Consider the following 21,206-nt stretch of genomic DNA (forward strand, 5'->3'; position numbering starts at 1 on the left):
AAATGGAAATTGGTGGGAATGCAATCTGCACCATCTTTAGATACCACTAAGGCAACAAAATCAGAGCTGGACTAAAGGCAGAAAAACCCTACCATTTCAGGCTTAGGCACTTTGTCTTTATTATTTTCACTCAGTAAGAAATAAAAATTAATGCAGGCCAGGTAGCAAACTCTACTAAATATAACATGTAAGTGCACATCTGGCAGAAATGTTTTATCTCATAATCAAACTCTTAAAGTGACATAATGCCAGCATATTGTATAGGATAAGGAAAACATAACTGCACTTTATATCCCAAAAGGGCCCTGTGGCTCCTTTTTAATCTATTTGTTTACAAAATAATAAACTTTATCCCTTTTACTGTTGAATGGTACTTGTAAGTGTACTTTAAATAAAGTTTGTGATATTTATGGTGACAACTCATTCCATGTAAGTTTTTTCCATCTGTGGCAAAAGGAACAAATGGAGGCATTCCTCCCCCCACCCCCCAACCTGAGAAGTGGCCAAGGAGAGAGAGGAGGCAAGGCGGCTCTAAGCTTGGCAGGCTGGGACAACTCAAGGCCATGCTCCAAAAGTGAGGGGGTCGGTCCAGGGTCTGGGGGGTTGTCTGTCAGAAGGGGAGAAATTGGTGTCAACCAGTTCTTAACACCCCAGCTCTGAAAGGGCTCCCACTTTTTGCCTCCCCCTGCTTGTGGGCAATAAAAGGGATGGTGGGAACCGCATCACAACTTTTGTGTCTTTCTTAAATATCATGTAAGAAAACACTCCATTTGGTAATCAAGTCATAGTAAGTTCATGTTTTTATTTTTGGGATCCAGAAGTCCTGTACATGTTTATCACAAGTAAAGGTAAATGAAAATTCATGAAATAGTTTGAAGTTATTTCAAAGATATACTGTACAAGGGGGAAAAAAATAATTAGCCATACTTAAAAGCAGCAAGTCGTAGCATTTTTAAGAGTGCCACTGAAACAAATACAAATTTTAAGAAGAATTATACAAAATCGTTTTGTGGAAGCAGCAACTAGTACAGATCACTTAAGACAGAGCAACATGAATGCGTTTTATTGGATGCAGCCAAAGCAGGATATGAAAATTAATTTCAAATTAGATGGGAAGAAGCCCCCCCGGGTCCCGATCTGTAGATGCTGAACTGTAATGTCACTGATTTGTCACTGAAATGGCACCCGCTTCCTTGCAGGTGCCTGGCTTGTTTTAAGATGGCACTTTGCCTCCTAGGTTCTTATTTCCCCGTTCCCACTCCAGAGGAGATTGAACAGTTTGAGGCCAAACTGCCATATTCTCACAGGTTGGGCTCCATCCCCAGCACATGACTTGTCAGCACCACCATTTTACGTTACTCCAACATGCCAACAGAGGGCCTGCAGCGTCACTGTGGAGTTGTCTCCATCCCAAAGGCCTGGCAAAGCAATGGTGTGGACTAGCGTCAGGGGCTGACAGGGCTGTTCCTTCACCACCTCGGCTGGCATTGGAAGGCAACCTGAACTGCTGCCTTTTAAGCCTGCCTCCATTCTGACATCCCAATCTAGCCAGGCTCCCACTTTGCCTGGAGGCAGGGAGGAGGGTTGATCTGAGACTGTCTTCTGTCACACATCATCATGAAGGTCTCTGCACTATTTTTACAGCTGAGAGCTCTAGCCTACAGAATTTCTGCCCTAAAGAAAAGGAATGCGCCTGTGCCTGCAGGAGTGTCTTGTGCCCACCACTGTGCACTGAGAGGCGAAGCCAGGCAGCTTCTGGAAGACCAAAGCACAGCAGACCAGGGCTCATCCCCACCTTTTCACCAGGCATGGAGGCAAGTCTGCTGTGCTTTGGTCTAGAAAGATGATAGATAGATGAAGCCTCAGAGCAGGCAGTCACCGTTCAAAAACAGGAAAATCCTGCCTACCCCCCATGCTTTGGTGGCCCTCAACAGCCCCCCTGTTGAGGGCCAAAAAGTAGGCAGGATCAGGATAGCAGGCGTGAGCAAGGCCAAAACGAAAACTAAAGCCGTTGGTAGCTGAATGTAACTGACAAGTGTTACTTGCCATACGTATACTGTGTTTCTTCTGCCATATTAAAAATACCTCTTTGATAGCAACTTTGGGAAGGAAGGTTTCAGGGATCATGTCCAAGGCTTTCGTACACTAGAAGTTACTGATGTCGGGGCTGCTGCAGAGAAAAGGGTGGGGCATGTTTTGATTTGCATTATGCACAAAGACAAGTCTGGATCTGACTCTGGTTCCGGTTCCAGCCTCCCCCCCCCCCCCCGTCCTACGCCCAGCCAATCAGGGAAAGCGGAGGGAACACCCTTGTCCCTTGGGCAGGCTTGAGAGTGGCAAACTGTTTTGCATATTCATACAAAAGGATGTCCTGTATCAAAAACCTCATCTATAGGAAGAAAGTAATAGCTGCTAATACCGGGTTTTAGAAAACCTACACCTCTGCCAATACAGCTGCTCTTCTTGCACTGTTCTGTTTATACCACACTAGAGAGGAAGAGACTTGGGAAGTACATTCATCGTTCTGAAAGGCGGATTTCCTTTCTTCAAAAGAGCAACGCCTTCGGCCGAGCCTTGAGGCCAAGGGAAAAAGGGAACCCTTTAGCAGTCGCCCCGGTGAGGCTGGTCAGACATCTGTGCTGATGCTGCGGCTGCGGGAAAACGCTTCGCGCATGGCAGAGAGCCGGTTCGGGTTGAGTGCTTGGAGGCCACCACTCAGGCTGATGGGCAATTCCAGGTCTTCTTGGCTGATGGCCTTGTAGCTGACCAGGTCGCCCCCATTGCGGACCTCCTCTTCCGGCTCCTGGAGGAAGAACGTGGGTGGCTCATACTGGGAGCAGTTGGGACAGGCAGTCCGGGACTGGGAGGGCTTCTTGTGCGGGGAGCGGTACAAGGAAGGGCCATTGGTCAGAGCCACGTTGCGGTTGCAGTGCAGGGGGGGAATGTGGGAATCCACAGGGAAGTCAGGCTCATCGCCGTCCTCTTCCGATTCATCCTTCTTGCAACAATAATACTAGAAAAGACAAACAATTCGCATGGGCCACCACTCCTTCCCTAGACCAAGATGTGCTTTTCCACAATACCCAGAAAACCACTTCCTGGTGGCTTGCTTCACACACGGTGCTAACCCAGAAGGCGGAGTGTTTAGATTTAGCTTGCTGCAATGGGCACTCTCAGCCAATGGTGTTTGTAAGCCATGGTTTCTAGGTTAGTATTGTGTGAACCTGGCTTGTTCAACTTGGATAAACAAACTATGGGTTAGTTTGTGGGAATCCACAGCCATTGTCAGTATCACACAAGTTAATGTTATGACACATGTTTTAAAGAATCACAGTGCATGATAAAACAGAAAGCAAATGCTCTGCTCCCAACAACTTACATATACAGTAAGAGCCTTCTTTTCAAAAAGGCTAAAATCATAAGGAAGAAAAATGGATGGTATCTTCAAAAGTCAAAGTGGCTGCACAAAAACTCTTACAAATGAGCTGAAAATGAAAGATGGTCAATCCAACAAGAGAAGGAAAGAGAGAAGTTTAGATCTCTGTTATGACACCCGCGGGACAGTAAAAAGCCAGAATGCAAAAGGCCATAAAACCGTTTTTCAGCTACATTCTAAGAAAGAGAAAGAGAAGGCAAAGGAGGTCAGACTGACTGACTCATCACGTGGGGGAAATCATCCAGCACGGAGCAAGAGCCAGGGAAACGGGGCCTTGGGGGGGGGGGCAGCATCCTGCTTCTCCTTTTTTCAGCTGTTTGGAGGAGCGTGGAGGGCTCACTGGGTCCTGGGGCACAAAGGCACCGACCAACCATTTGCCAGCCCTCCTACCACTCCCAAGCACGTCTTCCCACTTCTCCTGGCCAGATCCTTCCATAGTTCCGTATTACCCTGGGGCAGGAGGCATCACCGCTGTAACGTATCCCCTTCTACTCTGGTCACTCAGTGCATCACTTTCTAAATGCTCACAAACTGCCTGCTTAGTAACACGCTCCAGAATTGTGCATGGGGTCAGCATCCAGCAGACCGGTCTGTAGTTGGCCAGCCCCTCTTTCCCCAGGAGACCCAGCCTGGCAGCCTCCCCAAGACGCCGGTGCAACCACCCCTCCCTTGTGGCAGCCTCTCCTCTTACTTCGGATGGCCGCCTCCTCCCTTGGCCACAACTTTTGCTGCACGCCCCCCCCCCCCCAGGAGCTCTGGAGCCCTCCATCCCACCATCCTCTGCCAGGCCAGGCCGCCTTCTTCCTTCCTCTTACGTGTGTAGGACACCCAGAAAAGCCCTTTTTGCTTTTAGCTTTCATCCCACCAGATTTCAGTCATGCCTATTAACTCACATTAACTTTCCTGCACAAAGACTTCTCCCTTTTTGTGTTAGAAAATTGTTGCTGTCTTGTGTCCCAAGCAGACCCCTCTCTCTCGTGCAGCATTCAGCCAAACGCCCTCCAGGCCGGGGCTGTAAGCGGCCTCCCAAAGACCCCCTTCCCAGTTCTTGGGAAGCCCAGCCAGGAGCCCCTCACTGCAGCAGTGGGGTACGCAACTACCCCCACACCACTGCCCCCCCCCCCGTGCTGCCAGCTGTTTGCCTGCACTATATCCCCCTCCCTCTTCCTGGGCCGTATCTTTGCAGTGAGGTGGATCCCCCTGCATGGTCTTTCCAGGGTTCCTGAGGTGGTGCCATTTGTCCCCCATGGGATCAGTAGGAGGGGAGAAGGATCGCTGGGGTTCATGAGCTGTGGGAACAGCCTTTTCTTGACAAAACCTATCAGGCCAACGACAATCAAACGGGTGCCTTGGAGGTGGCAGACTCTCCTTTGCTGGAGGTGTGGACAGAGTAGTGAGCGCTCACACTGGGCAAAAAGTCGGATCCCATCAGCCCTTAGATTTGCAATCAACCGAAGCTGCAATCTTAGGTATTCTGAACTAGGAGAAAGACCCATTAAATATAATGGCTGTATTTATACAATGCACTAAAGCAGAGATAAAATTTTGTTAGGAGCTGTTATTTGGTGCACCAATACTTTTTGTTCCGGTGTATTTTGCAAATCCACAACACAGGTTAATTCAGTCACTCCGCCGTGAGTTTTTAAGAATTCTTCATGGGATTATGCTGTCAACTAACCATATTCTTTCAGTATTTGTTGTTACTAACCCAGCTTTCCAGGTAATTGTGTTTAGTAATTAAACAAAAGTTTTCACATTTTCTCTATTGAATTTCATTCTGTTGCCTCGGTTTCAACCCAACATGTCAACCTCTCAGAATTAGGTTCTGCCTGCTGTGAGGCTCTGGCTCTCCTTCAAAAGCCCTAAAGGCTGGTTGACCAATCAGAGCCAAGAACAGGCTCCCTGCAGAGCCTTTGGCGAGCGCATGAGACAAGGCGGAAGGGCTAGCGGGAAGCCAATACACCGTATGGTTCTTGGAGAGGGGCCCACACCACCCGCCAGGCTGGGCTGTTGGCATTTCCTTGTTTTTTGCAAGGAGCAAGCCATTAAGTTACTATGGTAACAAATCACTCTGGCAGAGTCAGAAGGTCAAACTTAAGTATCCTTAGTTTTGGGGGTGAAAAGGCATGACCATATAAGGTAAAGCTTTTAATTGCCCTGGAGAGGTATTTTGCCTGGGCTTGTTAGTTTTGGTTTTCCTTTCTACACAACCCTCCTCCCAGTCCTCTCAGCGGGTGTGAATGCACAAGCTTGAAAATATGTTTTTTGTGCTTTCTGTAAATACATTTTTGTTGTTTATTCGTTTAGTCGCTTCCGACTCTTTGTGACTTCATGGGCCAGCCCACGCCAGAGCTTCCTGTCGGTCGTCAACACCCTCAGCTCCCCCAGGGACAAGTCCATCACCTCTCGAATATCATCCATCCACCTTGCCCTTGGTCGGTCCCTCTTCCTTTTGCCCTCCACTCTCCCCAGCATCAGCATCTTCTCCAGGGTGTCCTGTCTTCTCATTATGTGGCCAAAGTATTTCAGTTTTGCCTTTAATATCGTTCCCTCAAGGGAGCAGTCTGGCTTTATTTCCTGGAGGATGGACTGGTTTGATCTTCTGGCAGTCCAAGGCACCCTCAGAATTGTCCTCCAACACCACAGTTCCAAAGCATCCATCTTCCTTCTCTCAGCCTTCCTTATGGTCCAGCTCTCGCAGCCATATGTTACTACGGGGAACACCATTGCTTTAACGATGCGGACCTTTGTTGTCAGTGTGATGTCTCTGCTCTTAACTATTTTATTGAGATTTGTCATTGCTCTTCTCCCAAGGATTAAGCGTCTTCTGATTTCCTGACTGCAGTCAGCATCTGCAGTAATCTTCGCACCTAGAAATACAAAGTCTTTCCCTGCTTCTACATTTTCTCCCTCTATTTGCCAGTTATCAATCAAGCTGGTTGCCATAATCTTGGTTTTTTTGAGGTTTAGCTGCAAGCCAGCTTTTTCACTTTCTTCTTTCACCTTCATCATAAGGCTCCTCAGTTCCTCTTCGCTTTCAGCCATCAGTAAATAAATTTATTTTTATAGAAATGCCTGGTGTGTGATTTTTCTGATCTCTTGGGCCAAATGCTTTCCAGCACTCTGCCACATGGGCTGCCCTTCGCACTCAGTGACATTGCTGGTGTTTCCCCCCACCTTTTCTAATGCTGAGAATTTCAACCTGCTTTAATTTATATATTTGTACATAAAGAAGTGCAAGCACTACACAAACACCATCAGCTTACTTAATTTTGGATACACCTATGCTTTAATTTAGCAGCCACAGATTGTTCTGGGTGTTTTATTGCCATTTAACACAACCTTGGCCAATTTTCTGTAGACTAGTACTCACCATGGACTAGTACCCCAACATAGCTTTTGAAGACCTAGGATGAAAAATGAATGAGCAAATGAGGAATTGTCTGCCTTAAGAACAGGAACCCCTAGAATACTCCCCTGGGAATGTTCCAAGGGAGAACTCAGTGTTGCATTTTTTGCCTTTTCTGTTTGGTATGCAGCTCTTCTACATTCAGATTTTTGGATTTCTGTGCAGGCTTATACATCCCTTCTCTCCACTCAGCAAACTTCTGCATTCCTCACAGCACGTTCATTGTTTTTCTTTAGTGCTAAAAATATGCTTTCTGTACCTCTTCCTGAATGTTTTCAAATATTTTCTCTCCTGCAGCTTCATTTCTATTTTTTGCCCTTTGGAGTCTGTGAGTGCATGCAGTTTGCCCATGCTCAGAGACTATTTCATGGAAGGCTGTGAGATTGCTAATCTAACTTGCAATGAAACGACAAATGCAGTGGTCCAAGTATCTGAAGAGATTCTCCCATTGGTCTATATGGTCCAATCTGGCTCCAATCTCAGATTTCAAAATCTGCATTCAGCGGAAGGTCCTTGGTGCCAGCCGAGCTGCCAGCCACTCCGACCTTGAGGTCCAACCCCTGCAGTGCAAGAATCTCAGTTGAAGCACCCGGGCTGGGGGCTATCCGGCTTCTGCAGCTGCACACCAAAGCCTCACTGATCCTGTCTGGGGACTGTGACTGACGCTAGCACTTCCACGGAAGTGAACTGGAGGATCCACCCCTGTTCTTGAGTTCTGTTCTGGAGCTTCTGCCCAAACGTCTCACAGGCGCCATCTGCCCATGACTAACCTGAGGCCGTGTGCTCTGCCTCAGGCAGTCAAAGCAGGAAAGGAGAGGACAAGGCCCAGAGCCCGTAAGGTATTTCGTGGCAAAGGGGGCCCCGCAGGATGGTCAAAGCCCTGCCCAGGGTTCAAAACGGTCAAGGCAGCAGCAGCATCGGTTCCAGAGGACGAGGGCCAGAGCTGGAGCACACCAGGCAAGGCTGCCACAGGCCTGGGCTTCCCTCTCTCTGGAGCTCCCCCATCCCCCGCAGCCAGCACACCAGGCTACTCAGCAGCAGCAGCTGCTCCCACAGAGCCTCTTGGCACCTCCATGCGGTTCGGCCTCCTGGTGGACCCTCTTCTCCTTGTGCTAGTGAACCGCCAGCACACAGTTCTTGCTGCTCTCTAAGGACGAGGTTCCGATGACATTTTTGTCCTCAAAGGACTTTCAAATTTTCTTCTGAGCCAGATTATTCTCCCTCCTTTCCCCTCCCTTCCTGACTGAGCTGGTAAAAACTATTTATGTTGTTGAGAAGGGCATCAAATGCCCTTTTTGCCAGACACAAAGACTAGTTTTCACTATGAAGGGAGTAGCACAGGCTCCTTTATTCCATTTTCCGTGGTATTCCAGGATTCTGTGGTCTTCTCGGGGAGTGTGCCGCTCTTTCTCATCACTTCACCACGGAGAGAGCCAGTGCTTACTTAAGAAGCATGTCGCTTGGCATCCCTCCTAAGTCTGGTCCTCCGGAGTGCTTGGCAGGGCCAAGGCGTGTCTTGGGGTCCTGTGATGTTGCCTTTGGTTTTGTCCCAAGGGCCCCTCCCTAGCTACTCCCTCGTGTGCATGATGCAAAGGCCACGAAGACAAGGCCACACTTGTCTTTCTCACTTTAAGAATCTTGCTTGCTCCTCTGGATCTACTCCAGCAGAAGGAGTTTAATGCAACTGAGCACTTTGAGGGTATGTAGGGAGCCTCCTTAGCTCAAGATTATTCTGGTAAGCTATTTTGCACAGGTGCAAACCCGTAGGCGAAAATGCAATTTGAACAACTACCGTTGTTGACCAGCTTGCCTTCCATTTTTGATTGCTTTTGGTTCCTGGGTCAAGTCTTACTCCAGACTGCCCTCCACGGCCAAGCCTTTGGCAATCGTCCTTCATCCTTCACATCCACAGGCCTGAGGAACTTTCTTTCTTAATGTTCTGAGAAGCATGTGAGGGATTTTGTGGCTGCATAATTGTAGTGATAGGAGGACCCCACCCCCACGACCAATCTGGCTCACTGGAGAGTCTTTTAAATGCAGCACCCACAAGATGCCGCCAGAAGAGTTGAGGCTGCCTTACAAAAGCAGCAGCAGCTCTTCAGTGGGCTTCCCACCTCATTATGCAAGTTTTTTGAAGGAGGAGCGGCGGTTGGACTTAGGATGTTCTGCACACAAAGGGCTTGATTTTTTTCTGATGTAGTCATCTGGCTGTGAGTGGCAGCAGCAAATGCCAACTTTCACATTCCTTAAGCGGCCAGAAGTGCTCCAAAGCAACTCCCACCATCAAAGTCTTTGGCTTTTGGCAAGTTTGCCAGACCGTTTGGCAGCTGGGCAAGTAAAGCCTTCACTCATCTGGCAGAGCACATGAGTAGGCTGTTCCACATGGAAAGAGTAAACTGGTGAATCAAATCTTGCTATAATAAACATTTATGAAATTGCATTCATCTCTCTCTCTCTCACACACACACACTATTCTCTGTGAAATCCTACACAGTCTGGTTTTATGATCATGCAAAATCCTGGCCAAATGGACAGGTCTCCTCCAAATCCAAAGATAGGTAGACAGAGCATGCTTAAAACATATCGTCTCATAATCATCCCCCGTTGTTCCCAGGAAGCAGTTGAATCCAAATACCTGAAGCCTGCAGTAGCAGAGAACAGCTATAATGCACAGTAATATGACAGTCGCTAATATGCCACCGGTGATTACCACAGTCCCGGCTGTCATCCGACCTCTTCCCCATCAACACCCTGAAAAGCAAAACAGAAAGCAACCATGATGAGCGGAAGCGTCAGGGCTGGCACACGGTGGCGGCAGAGGGCAGAGGGATTTGGAGGGCATGGGCTGCAGCAGGGAAGTCTCTGGACGTCAGTCCCCAAGACATGCTCCTCCAAACCACTGAAATCTCATTTCAGCAATCTCACAAGAGATCTCGCATCAGATTGGCCAAGTCTTGCAAGAGGTTCAGCAATCTCGTGCAAGATCTTGCAAACTTTCAGGCATTTCATGTGAAACCTCACTGGACCTCTGTGAAATCTTGCAAGAATTTGGCCAGATTTTGCAAATGTGCAAGGAAGCAGAAAAGGCTGGCAGCCCCACGTACTCTCTGGACTGCGGTCCATTGCCCGTCCCAACACAAAGTGGGCTTCATGCAGCAGGGGTGGATCCACCAACAGCCTGAAGTGGTTCAGCTCCAACACGGACCAACAACAGCAGGCAGCAAACCAGGCTGCATCGGAAACTGGCTGCCAATGGTAGTTCCTTCAGGGCTGAAATTAAGACTGACACCCTTTCAACAGTCACCCCATTTTCAAAAATTGCTCTTTTAATGTTGATCTTTTCCAAAATCCATCACATCGCTAGCATCTTTTGATCACTGTGTGAACAAGCACAAAATGGTAACAAGAGTTTGCCAGGATGGGCTTGGGTTTGGTCTGAATCTTGTGGAGGTCGCAATGCAACTATCATGATATGACTGTACATTATGATGGAACTGGAGGACGCCTAGGAAACATACACACGACTTGTGTTACGACACAGATGAGGCCGAGGTGGTGTATTTGCCAAAAGAGGTACATAAAAAAGAGGATGCCTATTTGTCTCTATGGGAAAACTCACTAATTTCCACCTGCTGGCTGCTACGTCTACCTGTTGGACCACTCGCGGGACTGGCTCTAGACAGCCTGCCAGCGGGTGAAGATCTTAGCTTTGCCCTGCACTGAGAGTTGGTCAGGCATGGAGAACAGGAATGTTAGCTGCTAGCCCCACTGGTGTCGGAGCCAGCAATGGGCCAAGGAAGTTGTGAGGGGGACTGGGTACCTTACGGCAGCAGGGACCCCCTGCGGCTGCCCAGTGCAGTTAGACAGGGGCAGCTTGAGGAGACCCTGTGGACTGATGGTTTGGTTGATTTGAGTGGATGGCACCCCGGATCTGAGAGGGGGGTGGCAGAAAGGAGACTGATGATGGAGACAAGAGACAAGACAGGCAGTAATATCTGGGGGGTGGCAGGCAGAGGGAGATAGAGTGGAATCCAGGGAAGGGCCATTAATAAGGCGGAGTTGATATCTGAAACTGATTCCATCTTCCTAACCCCAGCATTCAGCCCCAATATCAGTCACTGGATCCTCAGTAGCCCTCGCCTCCAGCTGTTGTTACTAAATGACATGTCATATTGCAACAGGTCTCTCTTCAGACAGGTGGACAATAGCTTTTTTTAAGGTGACCCATTCTCTGCTGGGCCACTGTGAAGAATATTGTAGGCAGCAGACAGATAAAATTGCTCAGGCACAGTCTTGTTTGGTTATCTGGGAAGACTTTGATCTGGTAACTCCTGAGGAAAAGTTCTTTGAAACTGTTAACCCAGCCACCTGTTTGTTAGATCCCTGTCCCTCCTGGTTGGTGAAGGTCAGCTGGTGGATGCCATGTGTTATCCATGTGATAGTGACTGCTTCTCTAAGGAAGGGGGTGGTTCTTCTTGCCTTGAAGAAGGTGGTGGTACATCGCCTCCTCAAGGGACCACTGCTGGATCCAACAGTCCTGGACAACTTTCATCCAATCTCCAACCTTTCAGCTTCCGAGGGCCTTGGAAGAAATTGATTATCTAAACCCATTTCAGTTAGGTTTCAAGCCAATAAGAAGTCCTAGTATGAAGATGGCATTGAATACACTTTTTGATATCCTCTAGCAGAGCCAGAATAGGAGGCAGTATAACCACTGTGGTTCTCTTTCATCTCTCAGTGGCCATCAGTGCCATCAGTCATGGTATCCTTCTGGACTTACTATGGGGATTGGGAGTGAAAGGCTCAATGTTACGGGGGTTCTCCTTTCTTCATGGCTGATTCCAGTCAGTGCTGATGAGAGGGGAGAGTCAAATCCAAAGCCTCTAACCTGTAGAGTGCCACAGAGCTCAAATTTTCGTTCTCTTATTTAAGATGAAGCTGCTAAGTGAAGTCATCTCTTGACATAGAGTCATGTATCATTAATATACAGAAGATAATTGTATATCTTGATCCCTAGTTGACCAAGTGATACTATCAAGGCCTTGTTGCAGTGCCTGGAGACTGCTGGGGAGGTTGGATGGGGAGAAACTGGGTTAAACTTAATCCTGACAACACTGAGTGGTTATAAGTCCACATTTTTTCCAGTGTCAGGGATTCTTCATCTTTAGTTCTGAAGGAGATGGCACTGGTGCACAATTGGGGGTCTTCCTGGACTCAGCTCCTGTTCAAAGAGCAGATGGAAACTGTGGCCAGGAAGACCTTTGCACAGATCCATCTGGCGCATCAACTGTGCCCTTTCTGGAGCAGCAGTCCCTTCTCACAATCACCTGACAAGTAGACTATTGCAGAGAACTCTATATGGTGCTGCCTTGGAAAACCACTTGGAAGCTACAACTGGTCCAGAATGCAGCGGCACAAGGTACTGATTGTCACCTATCAAATCATTCATGGGGCCTGGTGATCTGAAGGATATTTCTCCCATTGTTTCTGTCCATCCCATAAAATTCAACAGAGGGGGCTTGCTCTACATCCCAAGTCTTCAGCAACATCATCTGATGGGGCCGAAGAAGCGGGCCTTCTCTTTTGGAGCACCTGCCCTCTGCAGAACAGGTTCAAATGGCTCCAACCCTGCTATTGTTAAATGGGCCTTGAAGACCTGACTTTTCCTCCAGACCCTGGGAGGGCCCCCGATTGAGCAATGTGGATTAGGTTAATAGTGTGCATGTGTTCCCCTGTTGTTCTAATTGGTTATCTTTTTCTGGTTTAATGTACTGTAGCTTTGTTTTTCAATGAAGCTGCTGTTGAGGTAGGCAGCCTTAAAAATTGTATGTATGTATGTACGTATGTATGTATGTATAAATAAACAATCTATTTCTGGACAACCTTCTGTTAGAGCGAACTACGCCAACTTGATAACAAGCCAGGGTCAATTAGCAGCTAAAACTATGACTTCACCCTTCCAAGAACTATTTACCACCACTGAGAAATTGGATAGGCTTGATTCCTCCCTGAATCTCTTGGCCATCAAGCTTATGAATCACCAACTCCATGGGTTTCCAGATCAAACCTGAGACTCAAAGCTCTGGGAAGGGCCAAGTTTGTGACCAAACCTAATAACACTGTTCATTAAACCCTCACATGAATAAAGGCTGATGGGCACCACAGGAGCTCAAGTTGACCTTGACAGGGCAAAATGGCTTTGCAGGGAAAGGGGCAGGCACTAGATTTTGCTAAATTTTAGCTGCGCATCCTTGTTTTTAAAATGAAAACAGTTCTTGGCCTCTTTTTAACTCTACCCAAGCCATGTTGTTCAAGACCCTGACGTGAAGCCACTCACAGCTGCTGTAACCACTCCAGAAAACAAACAATTCGGCTCTCAGCAGAGCAACTGATAAAGCAACCCTGAAGGACAGAACAGATGAGCCTCTGATTAACACTTCATAGCAAGAAAGTCAACCAAAGGACTCTTAAAATGCTGCCAATCCAAGAAAAAGTGGAAATTCTCAGAAGATTTGAAGCGAGAGCAGTGATCTCCATGTCCCTCGCAGATTATCTGAGTGAAGCAAGATTAGATAGTACAACTATTTTTCACCCCCAACTTCACCCTGTCATCCAACTTAGAAGCTGAAACTGCAAGACTCACATTCTTCAATGGTGCAATCAAGGGCTCTAGTTTCGAAGTGACTCAGCCCCCAAATGCCTGAATGACCACCCCGGTGCTGTGGAATGGATCTGCACAACCTTCTCCCATGCTTTACTAATGATGAAATTTCAGGCAGACACAATGACAAATCTGATCTTCCTGCCCACATTTGGGGGGGGGGGTGTCCCATCATTACCCACCCACTCCCCCGAAAGTAGAACCTTTTAAAATTCGTGCAGATGAAGCAGCTCTGGACAAAGCTCTCCAGGGCCTCCAACTCCTCTGCAATTCCAGTTGGCTGGAAAATGTTGGGCAGACTTTGAGAAGTTGATGGCTTTGGTAGAGGGAGTGAGGACATCCCCAAACAAATTCCATCACCTTCCTGGATAATTTGGACTTAATTTTATTTCCACAGTTGGCAGAGAGAGAACAGAAGCTGCTCAGGGAACTCTGTCAGTTCTCCAACAGAGGCACAACTTCCCCAATCCCCAAAATACAGATACTCTCAGCAATTCAGTCTGAGCTAAAGATGAGGGAATCTCTAAGGAGGGATATTCATCATCTGCCGCAGCATGTCAGGTTTCCTCCCTTCAGGTTTTAGATGTGGAGGGGGCAGCAGGTCTTCCTCTCCTCTCCAGAGGTGACAAAATTCCTCCCCAGCATCCTGATGGTGAGGATGGTGACAGGGCCGCAACTAGGGGGGGCAAGCAGGGCATGTACTCTGGGAGCCGTGCTGGGGGGCACCAAAATGAGCGCTGGGGGGCACCAAAATGGGTGCAGAATCCATGTTTGCCCTGGGTGACAAAGACCCTAGTTGCGGGCCTGGATGGTGAGGAGGAAACTATCGACAAAGACACGGGATGCCTGTTAGAAGAAAGGCAGGTGCTCACACTCAGTTGCAGAAACCAGGGAAATGAGAAAGGGGGCCTGTGAAAGTGGCATGGCTGCTCCACCACGGGGGAGGGCAGTATGGCCATATGGGTGCTGGGCAGTCCTTCTTGGGAGCAGCTGGGAGAATGGTGGCTGGGGCCAGAGTGCAACCCACCTTTGGACCACTGCTGAAAGAGCCGTTTCCCTGTGCTCAGTGGGGAAGGCAGGTAGTAAAATGATCACATCACGAGGGCAGATCCCCATTTTGATTTTGTGTTCCAGCAGGTGCTGAACACGGGGAACTCTGTGTGTGTCTGTGTGTCTGTGTGTGGCGGTGCTCATGTCCTAGAACATTCAGAGCCTAACGATGTAACCCCAGATCAAGAACAATCCAAAATCACAAGGGGAGCCTGTCAAGCATTTAAAACAGCATCCGTAAGACATACATCTACACACATTCGGCTTCTTGATGTGCTGTTGAAAAGATGGGGAAAGTAGCCAGATTTTCTACTGCTCCCACCAAGCTGACATTTCAGTTGCATTACAGGGAATCTGAGTCCTTTCTTTCCCTTTAATTATTTTCATGTGCCCCAAAAACTGATGAGAGGAGAGAGGGGGAGAGAGGGAGGGAGAGGGAGAGAGAGGGGGAGAGGGAGGGAGGAGGGGGAGAGGGAGGGGGAGGGAGACTGTAGTCACCTGCTAGAATTCCAGGTATACTGTATGACTTACACAACGCAAAGCGGTAGATGACTCCACCTCCCACCCCCCCAATTTTGGGTTGCAAAGTGACCTGTATGTGGATGGATTGTGGATGGCAGAGCAGCGAGACCCGGGAGAACTCTTCTGTCCCTTCACCTGCCAGACCCCTCCGGGCTCCATGCATCGCATCTGCTACGGCTTCACACCCATCTCACGTCCTGCCAGGCAGCCAGGAGAATCCTTGTCTAATCGTACTTTGTCCCTCACCCACAGATCTCATATTAGCCTCTTCTCTTCCTCCCCGCCCCCCTGCCAGAGGTTATTCTCCCCACAGAGAACACATTCCAGCACATGCACAAAATTCAGCTGGGAATATCTCTGCCTGGCCAATTAAACAAGAGTAGAAGCCGACCTAATTGGGTCTCTTATGCCACCTTTCAGGACCCTTGAGGCATACAGTAATAAATACCCCAGGAAGGAAAATAAGTTGAAATAGAAGCAGTACAGATCTCCAATTGCATTATACGTCCAAAGAAATGAGCTCTGCCCAATTAAAGCCAAATATATCCAGGTCTTGGTTACATCTCGGCTTCCCTACTTCACAGAGCATCTTAAATCTGCAGCAGCAGCTAGACTGCCAACTGTACGGTCAGCCCCCATCTGACAGCCTCGGTTCACATGGAAGTTCCAGTCTTCAAAACCCTCCCGAATAGACTGGCCGGGAGCCCGTGGCAGGGAAGGAGGGGGCAATGCCCATGCCTCGCCCCCTTGCGCTGCCAGGGTTTGTTTTGCCTGAAACCTGGAGCTTCCGCCAAGACGTGTTCCAGGCTTGGGTTCTGCCGAGTGCAGGTTCTCGGTTTGAAGCAAGAAGGTTTTCCCCTTCCACGGACACTTTAATCTCAGGGCCAGCTTTTGATCTTCAGGCCCTTAAGGTAATTCGACACACTGCTGCTTTTCGTATGACAACACTTTTGTGTAACATAGAACAGGGACAGGTAAGCTAACACGGTTGGAAGGGTTCACACGGCAGGCCCAGTTAGACCGAAGTGGGTCGGGCTAGTTGGTTCTGGGAGCTCTTCTCTTGGTCCATCCCTTGACCAAGCTGTCCCTCACGCGGCTCGATGGGTTTAGGCGAGCACAACACTTCGCTTTATTCACGAGGGTTGAGGGTTGCCACAGTGCGTAAACACCAGTTTTAAATGAAATTAATTTTGATCCCACTGCTGATGACTCCCCCAGGCAGCAAAAAAGTGCATCGACTCTCCCAGGTAACGGTTGTAGGAAGGTGGTGACGGTTTAGATTGTTTAGACTCAAAGAACGAAGCCAGAGCAGCTTTCCTCCACGACCACCTTCTCAGCCGAACAAGGGAAACCGTCTTTTTCTTTCTTCAGGTAAATATAGCAAGAACACATATTGTACACGTGTGAAAGAATTTTTTGACATATTTATCGTATTAACTATATATACGTAGAAGCTTGAAACTCTCTGAGGCACAAGGGGGAAAATTAAGAACAGAAGACGTTCCACACCACGGAAGTCCAAAAGCAGATCATCGGTTCCTGTCTAGACCTTTTTAAAAAACATTTGCTCTTAATTTGGGGCTCTGAAGGCTTCCAGAGCGGTCGTGTACTTCGCAGGAAATCCACTCGCTGGATTTCCCCTTGGCTCAATCATGCTGCAGTTATTAGCTCTGCACCCACATTTTCTCCAGCTCTGTCACTCCTTATTGCTCCAAACCAGGATCAGCTCATGATATGCCAGGTTTCATGGCTAGTTTCCATGTCGTGTCTTAAATTGCAGGTGAAGTATTTACAGTCATGTGAAAAAGTTAGAATATCCAATGTAAAGTATTTTCTTTTTAAATATACGTGGATATATCAATATTTTAGCTTCGAACAGCACAGAAAAATAAAGGTGGTGTAATTGAACAACAACAAAAACTATGAAAAATTGCCTTTGCAATAACTTATTCAACAAGAAGTTAACGGATATGCCATTTCCAAAATACCAAAAAACCTGGCACTGCTAACGCGACCCACAGATTCTCTCCCACTCTCACCTCCCCATCTCCCAACACTTGGGGGAACAGCCAGATTGTAAGTGCTCCCCTGCAGGTTAAAAGGCCGGGGGCCCGTTCGACCTCAGGGGGGAGGGTGCTTCACAGGGCAGAGGCTGTAACGGAAAAGGTCTTTGGTTTTTGCCAAACGTTACTGGTGCTTTGGCCAAATAATTCTACCTTTCCCTCGCCTGCCCAGAGCACCTTGTTCCAGAAGTCCTGGTCCTTGTGCCCAGGTGTGCATGAGCAAACTTCAGTCTTGCCCCAGTGTTCTTTCTGGACAGGAAGGGCTTCCTCCTGGCACACCTCCCATGCAGATCCAATCCGTGCAGCTTCCTTGACATCAATCCCTGGCGAGGGGTCACAGGATGGAATTCTGGATTTCTTAGGGACTCTTTCAGCTTCTTGTGTTCTGCTCTCAGGCTGAGCCTGCCGGGATGGCCAGGCCTGGGCAAGTAGGCAGATGTCTGAAACCTTTTCTGCTTGCAGATGATCTTCCGGATGGTGGAATGATTGATGTCCAATTGTTTGGCGATCTTTTAAAATCATCATCACAGAGCACGCCAAGCGACAGATTAACCCCAAGTACAACCTGAGAGCTCTTCAGTCAGTGTGCCCAAACCAGGATTCAGGTCAGTCACCCTGAGAAGTTAATCTGACTCCGGATTCATTCCCCACCTTGACACCAGCTTCCAAAACTGTTTTTTTGTTTTTGTTTTGCAGGGTGCAAATGTCTCAAAGGCAAAAGATCCAAAACTGTTCCAGCCTGACCCCCTGCCCATTCTCTCATAGCAAAAGGTTACTTTACACTTACTTTACTTTACAGTGATTATGCATAAGAAATAAAAATGAAAACTTAGCAGACTCCAGATCAGTGTCCATTATGTCCTGCTATGAAGACCAGGCCCTTCTCACAACTGCCTACTTGACAATTATCCCAACATGCACAAAGTTCAGCTAAGTGTGTGAAACTACAGTTTTAATTATGTATTCTTGTATTCTTGTTATTTTTTTCAAAATACCACAATAACTGGCTAACCATACTGCAGACACACACATGCACTCAGTCACAGGCAAATGGGCAACTAGGAACATTCAGGGGGTGCCATGTTTATCCAGAGAGAGTGCACACTCAAGGAACAGCGAGCGCAAACTTGCTGAGCTGCTGAAAGCTCCTATGGAGGGAGCTGCTGGCCACAAGAATTGTTGGCCGCCTTATGCAGGTACTAAAAGCTGATGGATTCCAGCTGCCTGCCATTTGCACATTCAGAAAAAACCCAGAAGCAGTTCTGGAACACAGGCTGTTGGCATGAAAAATGAGCCTCTGGATTTCCCACATGACAAGAAGCTGAAATGCTCCATTTATTTTTATCCCAAGGTGCACCCACATGCCTCCCACTTTCACTCTCCAGGGACCAGAGCAAAGAAAGCACTTCTCAGCGGAGGCCAGACCCATGGCTGTGGCCAAGTCTGCCTCTCCGACACTCACACGAGTCGGCCTTTCCCGCCAGCATCCAACAGCTCAGTCAGGAAAGCGCACGTTCCTGGCCACTGCGCACCTGCCGGGAACCTCGGTCTCTGCTCCCCTCATAAGGCCCCCAGCTCCTTCTTTCCTGCAGAGTGCCGTGTCCTCCATTCAGATGGCTGCTCCAGTCCCATCTTTTCTGCAACATCCCAGCATCTGAAACCAAGTTAATCATGAGGGCGCACGGCTACTTCCACCTCCTGCTCCCGTCGCAAACTGCTGAAGCTAAAAGGGACCCCTTCGGTCCCCAAAGGCCGCTCCTGGACCAGGAAAGTTTGCCGTTTTGTAAGTGGCTTGGATAGAGTTTTATCCTTATCTTCTTCCACTCTAATTTATGAATATATTTGGGGTTTTAGCCTGTTGCTTTTAATGTTTAAAATATATGTCTAATTCCCCCAAAGAAAGTTTTATTTTTAATCTATTCATTCATGCCCGATTCTCAGAGACTGCCTGGACAAGGTCCTGCAGTTTTCTTGGCAAGGTTTTTCAGAAAGGGTTTGCCATTGCCTCCCTCCCAGGGCTGAGAGTGACTGGCCCAGAGTCACCCAGCTGGCTTTGTGCCCAAGACGGGACTAGAACTCACAGCCTCCTGGTTTCTAACTCTAAAAGAAACATATACGTAATAAGAAATCCAAGTCTTCTGTTGTTGTTTGGTCTGTGGAAAAATCTTCTCAGAAATTAAGGACTGGCCCAATAGATCAGAAAAAAAAATGTTCAGCCATAAAAAAGGCCAGTTGTTCCGGGATCCTCACAGACAATAGTGTCCCCTTGTTTGTCTGCAGCTTCTGCCAGAATCTTCAAGTCAGCAGGGTCCTTGAGGACATCGCGTTCACCCCCTGCTTGGTGCAGGGATCCAGTTTAAGGCATCCTCACGCTGAAGGCGGTCCAGCAGCTGCTTGAACGTATCTGGAGAAGGGGAGCCCCGCCTGTCTGAGTTACTGGCCCCACCCTCAAAACTGCTCTAAAGCTCCTCCTTACTTTCCTGTATGCCCAACCACCTCCTCCAAAGCCTTCTGAGCCTTCTCCACCCTGCTCCAGCTTCTGACGTTTCTTCAAGATTTCCAGACCTGCTAGACTCCCGGCAACCGAAGCCAGAAAGCCGGGGGGTGGGCGGTGGGGCAGAGCTGTCATCCAGCAACGGCTGGAAGAACATATCACCATCATCACCATCACCAATAATGGATTAAAATCTATATGCCGCCTGAGCCCCAGGAACACAGACTTCCGTTCCTGTCCCAAAACCTTACATGGCTCCTGCATGATATGTAAGGTAAAACATTTTTTTAAACCCACAGGATAATTTTCCTTTTTACAGGATTTTATTTGCTAAGAACCTGTGCATGCAAGCAGCTTGGATTTTGTGCCAAGCTTCTCATATGAAGCTGAAGAGTTTGGGAAGTTTGTTCTGAAAGGCAACATAAAATGCAGGAAGTTGCTGATTTGCTGCCATTTGCCAGCCAATCCCAATGCTTTCAAAATACCCCTTCAATGACCTTCCATCTGCACTGGAAGATAAACCAGGTATCATGCTGCTGCCAAGGAGCACATTTGCTCTCAAGAGAAGCCACTCGCAAATGTTTTATTAATGCCTCCAACTCTGTTTCCTCGGCCAATTCCCTTTCTTCCCACCCACTCTAGATGTGACTGAAGGTCACTATATTTTATCAGCCAGACACCAGCTGTCAACTGATTGGTGAACTGTTTAATCTAACGATGCACTTAGAAGGACTTCTATAACTTACTTCCACATTCAGTACAATCACCACTTTGTGACAGCCACAATATACCTCATTCGACATTTGCCCCCCTCCCTATAGCTTTGGGAGAATCCCACTTTATTTCCAAAAGAATAAATGTAACATTTTCCCTGGACCTTCGAGACTTGATTTGCTGAGGCAGCCGTAATGGCCCTTCCCGGCTTGCACATGTATGCACAGATCTGCATTATCCACTTCTCTCTGCTGACTCCTGTTACCGTGGCAAGGCAGACACCTTGGAAATATTTCTACAGCAGAAAGTTTAAAAGCTGCTATTTTTATGACACTGCAATGACTTCTGGAGTGGACCTTTGCAGGAACTAATCATCATGACACTAAATTCCAATAAACCATGGGACACCAATGCCCCACAGCCTGAACTGCAGCAGAACAACTTCCTGCCAACGGAATATTTGGATTGATTGAAGTTGGGATGATTTTTTGTTTATTTTGCTACTAGTCCAACAAATAAGAGTTTAAATGAGTTCTGAATATTTGACCTCCTGTAATAACACGTGCCTCTTTTTTAACAGCAGAAAATGGGCTGCTGCTGCTGCTGCTGCTGAATGCAAGGCCTGTCTGTAATAAGGCCTGCCCTTCCATGATTTACTTATGGATGAGAGGCCGACTTGGTAGGCCTTACCAAAACCTGCTTGGGCATGGCGGGGGGAGGGGGGAGGAGAGTCCTCGGCAATCTGCCTGCCAGGGTTCCACACGTGGCATCAGCTGCCACTCCAGGCAGGAGCAGCGGAGCGGCCGCATTATCCAGGAGAGCTTGCCGGCTGTCAGAGGTGCTGCTCCACAGATAAC

General features: G+C 48.1%; 1 protein-coding gene across 1 annotated transcript in view; it reads right to left on the bottom strand.

Moving 5' to 3' along the window:
• Window positions 1-1,858: 1,858 nt before the first annotated feature.
• The window catches only part of FAM163B (family with sequence similarity 163 member B), a 35,783-nt gene continuing 16,435 nt past the window's right edge, over window positions 1,859-21,206 (bottom strand). Inside the window, exons 2-3 of the mRNA XM_063316204.1 lie at window positions 9,481-9,596; window positions 1,859-3,013 (exon numbers count right to left, since the gene is read on the bottom strand). Coding sequence (XP_063172274.1) covers window positions 2,627-3,013; window positions 9,481-9,573 — 480 coding nt within the window. The 5' untranslated portion in view covers window positions 9,574-9,596 and the 3' untranslated portion in view covers window positions 1,859-2,626. The remainder of the gene's footprint in view (window positions 3,014-9,480; window positions 9,597-21,206) is intronic.

Source organism: Candoia aspera, chromosome 16, assembly GCF_035149785.1.
Source record: "Candoia aspera isolate rCanAsp1 chromosome 16, rCanAsp1.hap2, whole genome shotgun sequence".
In the NCBI taxonomy this organism is placed as follows: Eukaryota; Metazoa; Chordata; class Lepidosauria; order Squamata; family Boidae; genus Candoia; species Candoia aspera.